Genomic DNA, 5,908 nt, shown 5'->3' with positions numbered 1-5,908 from the left:
AGGACTCAAGTAGAAAGAAACTGTTTTGAGAACGATGATGGCAACAAATGTACAAAGGTGCTTGCCACAATGGCTGTATGGATGGATTGTGATAAGAGTTGTACGGCCCCCAATAAATGATTTTGAAAATGATCAGCAAGACCCAGCCCTCGGCCACGCTTTCAGCGTTCTCCCTCCTAGAGCCCGTCAGTCCTGATGTCTACTATCCCCTCCCCTGTTCAAGCAAACATCTCCAATGCTCAAAAGGTATGAAATTTGCTTTCATAATTGGTTAGAGATAGACATAAAACTTTAATTCATCTCGTGACTTTGATTCATAGCTGCTCCCTCTCCCCAAAGGTCACAGTTCCCCACCCCCACCAGGAATCTGTGGGCCAGCCGCACAAATGATAGGGACCAGAGCACTGACCCCGATGTGTGAATGTAATGCCTCCCCCCACCATACTTAACCTTTCAGATGGTTCAACTATTTCCCATGTGTCAACAATCTTCCATTTGCATCTCAGGCCCTAGCCAGGCCCCAGATAAGAGAGGATAACCTTTAGAACTCACAACTAATGAATATGAATGAGGTCATTCCCGCAAGCTTTATTGTGGGACAAAGTAGCAAACAGGGAAAACTTCCCACTTTTTTTTTTCCCCTTCAAGGTTCCTGACAAGCATTAGCTAATCAAGTTTCCTACCAAGTGCTTAGATTCTAGCCCGCCAAAGGGCCATTGTCTCTTTTTAGCAGGTTGGCAAATGAAGATGTCCAAAGGATACCACCTCAACACCAATTCCAGGCCAATTGTATTCTGAAATGACAAGCAAAAAACAAAAAACTAAACATGGCGTTCCAAGAAGCTTCACTTTGATTGTAAGGGGAAAGCTGAGATATGCCCAAGTCAGTGTGTTTATGTGGGGGAGGGCATCCACAAAGACCTAGGGGGAGACTTGGACCAACCATTATTTGGTAATGATTGCACCAGATTTATGATTTTAGAAAGACAGATCATGAAGATGTAGGTGGTACATGTTGCTTGGACCATGTGCTAATCTATATATGTATATTTACAACGTTAAAATTATTTTCAAAGATGCAGATTGTCGTAACTGAATTCCAATTTCATAGAGGAAACATATCTGAGTATTGGTTTAGGATTTATTTGGCGAGCTGGTGGGTTGATTTCTCTCCCCACCCTCTCCCAATTAAAGGCCAAACATGGGACCTGCAGACAGACAGGCTAGCACTCACAAATGTCAACTTTCAGCCCTGTCTGGCAGTCTCCGATTTTAATTCTGTTTGCATTTCGCTCTCTTTTCCGAAAGTATAAACTAGACCTGGAGAGTTTCCTGCCTTCTGCCAAATTCAGAAATGGTCACATTTTCTTTCTTCTACTTTTTTTTCCCTTTCCTTTTTCTTAGGTCTCTCAACTCCCCAATACATCCTGCAATGTTGCCGAAGCTCCAGTCAGCCCTTCGGTGCTGCAATTAAAGTGATTTTTCCATCTGAATATAACCCCGCATGGAGAGGAATGAGGCGCGCTCTTTATAAATCTATTTCAAAAGATCGGTTCCCTCACAGGGCATTATTTTTATGCTCCTCATAAACATTTGGACAGGCTTACGATAGTCAAATGATTCAGGGACTTGTGAATCAAAATAACAGTGCTGGTCACTCTATACAGGGCAAGCTGAATTCGGGCTCCCCCTGGAAAAGCAAGCAAGAATCTAAAACCCACACAAAAACAAGAGAGAGGGAGCCTCTGTTTTGCTAGAACACAAAAGCAGAGAGCGCTGGGGAGAGGGATGCCTTCGGACAACACAGCCTGGAGGCGCCGCTGCAGCAAGGAGGGCTGGGTAGAAAAGCCTTCTTCTGTCAGCACTGCTTGCAGAAAGCCTCCCCTCGCCAGCATTGGTTCCCTTCAGCAACGCAGGAGGACCTTGGTACCAGGGCACTTAGCACTCAGTTGTCACTTGACCTGTTTCACTAATGTGTTTGGGAAGGAGGTTAATTAACAGGGGATGGCTACATCCTTAAGCTTAATTTTTCCAACAGCCCTGCTCATAAAAGGGAAAAATTGAGTATGGATTGAAGGAAGCAAGCAATTAAGTCGCACCAATAGTGAGCTCATTGAACTGCAGCTGACTTCTATCATGTCAGAGAACAACTAACCAGGGAGCAATAAAAAGATTGTTGCCCCGACCACCACAGAGAACCGACTGGCGATAAAGATGAATAACTTCCCACTTGAAGAGTACTGATGAAAGCGCTTTGGAAACCAAATGTTACACATAGGCATAAAGGGAGCAAAATATTTTAATGCATGTTTGGCAGGTTCAGAAACATTTGATAGTCGATTTTAAATGAAGGTTTACACAACAACAGTAAACTCCGCCGAGCACACAAGTCCCCAGTGCTGTTCTTGCAAGCACGCTCCTGGGCTGCTGAGAAGGTTGGGCTCGAAATGTGGGATGGAGCCCCAGGGACGGACAGACAGACAGACAGGAGGGCCCGTGGGGAGGGGCATTCCACAGGGCCAGGTCCTCTGAAACCAAATCCCAGAGCAGAGCCAGAGAAGCCCATTGAGATGGCTGTGACCCTTGAAGGCAAGTAAACAGACTCCCTGCAGCAATAACCAGGAAATCGCTCCCTCCCCAGCTACCCTCCGCTCCCCTTCCCACCTCCCAACGCTCAGAAAGGTCAAGTGTTAGCCCCAGCTGCCCTTCAGGACGATGTACTCACGTCTAGAAGTTCAATCCGGGTTGGCATCACCATCGGCTCCCAGGACTATCAGTGTCGGCGAGGTGGGACGGGCATGATTTGACAAGGAAAATGTGTTTGATGGAGGACTCGGCTCTCAACTTACAAGTGTCTGGGGGAGGGGGGGTGGGGGGTGTCTGGAGAATCTCAGCTCCTTTGAGGGCTGGACCCCAGCACTGACTTGGCTGCTGCATTTGAAGGAGGCAACGTGGAGAATTCGGAGAGATGCCAAAGCTGGGAGTTTGGCACTCCAAGATGCATACAAGCTTATAAAAAGCAAGCTGCCCGTCGAATGACCACCCTGAAAACTCACTACCATGGAGAATCAGTGGAGCCTGCTGCCGGAGCTCGCTGCCACCCCTGCTAGCTTACTGCCGGAGAAGCTGCTGGAAGGAAAGGAGCATTCAAACCACGCTCTTCTTTCTCAGCACTCCCCCTCCACGGGGGCTTTAAAGAGTCAGAGCCCTGTCATGGGTTCTGAGGAGCTGATCGTTCACTCCCGGGTTGTCAATCCTTTCTTTTCTCACTCCAGAGGGACTGCAGTGAGGTCCTCCTGGGCTTATTTCTTCTTTCTGTTCTCCCCCCATCCAAGGGGCTGGGTCTCCAAAAACAAAGCTCACTGCCAGCAAGTTCATTCTCATCTTTCTCCCAAAGAGCTGGCTGGTGGCTTAGAACTGCTGACCTTGCATTAGCAGCCCAACGAGTAACCCTGTATGACACCAGTGCTCCTTATGGGCTGGGTAGATGGTCAGCAACAGCAAACCCAAACTCGCTGCCATCGAGTTGACACCAGCTCATAGCGACCCTATAGGACAAGGTGGAACTTCCCCCAAGGGTTGCCGAGACTCAACTCTTTTTTTTTTGCCAGTGAAGGACTAAGTCTTTATTGGGCTCAGACCAGGAGTCCATGGGTCTTTAGAACCTCTGTGTACTTGTTGATCTTTGTCTCCAAGTTCTTCTCGGCCTGTTTCCGCAGCCTCATGAGCTGCTTCTTCTTCCTGTAGTGGATTTTGGCCTTCTCCTTCCTCTTCTCCTCCAGGGTTGCTGTCACCCCCTGGTACTTCCAGCCTACCTCATGGGCTAGGCAGCCCAGGTAAGCAAACTTGCGTGTGGGCTTCAGTTGCACCACCTTGAGGGCAGCAGGGACCACCATCCGCTTTTTCTTATCATAGGGGGGTGGGATCCCATCAAACACTTTGAGCCGGTCCAGGGCAGCCTGGCCCCGCTTGGTCTTGTGGGGCAGCATGCCTCGCACGGTTAGCCAGAAGATGTGACTAGGGGCCCGGAAGTGGTAGGGGCCTCAGGAGGGGTTGGTGTTCATGCGCTTCCGGAGGAAGGCCAGGTACTTCAACTTGTTTCTGTAGAAGTTTCCAGAAATGTTGATGCCCTCACAGCGCACCACCACCACCTTGCGGCCCAGCAGCACTTGCTTGGCCACAATGGCCGCCAGCCGGCCCAGGACATGGCCACGGCCATCGAGCACCAGGACCTGCCCCTCCGCCATCTTCGGCTGCCACCTGGGAAAGCAAGACTCAACTCTTTACTGGAGTAAAAAGCCCAGTCTTTCTCCAGTGAGTAGAGGGTGGGTGTTAAATAGATTCTTTCTGGCTTATCACAAACCACCTATGCTCCTTCTAAAAGATTTCTTTTATCTTGTCAATCAAAAGGAATTAAATCTGGAAGAGGGATTTGTGCCTCCCCTCCAGAAGGGAGTAAGATGCTCTCCATGGCCCAGGGGGAGGGGAGGGAGCCGGAAGAAGAAGAAACAAAAGCCCACTCAGCAGAGATGATTGGCCCAAATTGTCCGTGCTCAGCTAAAGGAGGTTCGTCCAAAGTCTACTTTATTGGGGACCTTCTGTTTTCCAGAGATTCAGAGCTGAATTAACTGCCCCGGGATTTTTAAAATATTTGCTTTGGGGAATTCTAACTTCAAACCAAATTTGGGCTACAAGCCTTAGAATGACATCATCTGAGAATAAGCAACTGCTTGGGATTTTGTTAAACGTCTTCCTACCTTCTCAGGTGGGCTGCTCAGGGACTAGGTGGTATCTCAACCCAAAAAAGGCCCGAGGTGGAGAGTTCGACTATTTGGACAGATTGTATTTCACTTGCAAGAGGAAACTACAGGGCCACACAGTCCCTTGCTGCTGCTTTTCTGCTTAGGTCCCTTCCTGGACTTCCTCACCCTAACGTTTCTCTACCTTGAAGCCTCCTGTGATGCTTGGGCTTTCCATGTACACTTCTCTAGCCGTGTGCACTCAACGTCAGGAGAGGGGAAGCACGGTCCAGCACAGGAAGGGGGTGGAGGAAGAAAGAAGCAACCGTGTGGATATAGAAACATCTCCGCTCTGGAAACCCCTCCAGCCTTAGGCTCACACCCCAAAGGCAGACAGCTCATAGTTGTCCCGTGTTCAGAGAACCAGAAAACGGCCTAGGCAAGCCCACGGCTTCCCTCCTCATCAAAGCGAGGAGGCACGTTAGGGGAGCGGACGCCCATGGGCAGCAGCCAGCTCTCCCTCAGGAGCTCGTGTCCCTTTCCTCCCACTGGAATGGGAGCTGGCAGCTGCCTCGCCAGCAGGCAATACCTCATCCAGGAATCCATTCTGGCTCCAGTGTCTGGCTTCTAGAAGCCAGGCTTGCTCCTACTCAGAGAATTCCATCAGGGTCCATAATGATTTCAGAGTGGCTCATCCTTCAGAATATGGCCAGAGGAAGGGGACTTAGGTGGGAGTCTCTCTGGAATTTGGGTCAAGATTCTCCTCCAGGGACACCTCCTGATGCTGGCAAAATAGAAATGTATACAGAGACGCTAGGGAGTAAATATACCTCTTCTTCACCTCCTCTCGGGCATCAGAACAGGCCAGAGTCCCAAATCAAAAGGGAAGTAGAGTGGAATTCTAATGATGGAAGCCAGAAAGAATGGCTATACCAAGGTTGTTCTTTGCAAAAAGCAAGAAACTGTATGTTACATCAGAGTGTACTAAAATTTTATTTTAATTAATTTAAGCATAAGACTTTTGCTTCAAATCTTGTCGTGGAGTTTCTTAACCTCACTCGGTTCATAGTTTCTCCATTTATCAACCACCTGAGGTTGAAATGTTGGGGTCATTTGTAAACCCCTTGTAAACTCTTCTACACCCCAGTCTACATTCTGAATCTCTTTGG

General features: G+C 48.7%; 1 protein-coding gene across 1 annotated transcript; it reads right to left on the bottom strand.

Annotated features, from left to right (window-relative positions):
- Positions 1-3,611: 3,611 nt before the first annotated feature.
- LOC101654673 (60S ribosomal protein L13a-like) lies at positions 3,612-4,247 on the bottom strand. Its single transcript, XM_045288107.1, is given in 1 exon segment — positions 3,612-4,247. A coding segment is annotated over 1 exon segment (612 nt). The 3' UTR covers positions 3,612-3,635.
- Between the last annotated feature and the right edge of the window lie 1,661 nt (positions 4,248-5,908).

The sequence above is a fragment of the Echinops telfairi genome, unplaced genomic scaffold (assembly GCF_000313985.2).
Source record: "Echinops telfairi isolate 266 unplaced genomic scaffold, ASM31398v2 ScPeMD7_18;HRSCAF=68, whole genome shotgun sequence".
Taxonomy (NCBI): domain Eukaryota; kingdom Metazoa; phylum Chordata; class Mammalia; order Afrosoricida; family Tenrecidae; genus Echinops; species Echinops telfairi.
The sequence above is the reverse complement of the archived record's forward strand: the minus strand, read 5'-3'. Positions and strand labels throughout refer to the sequence as shown.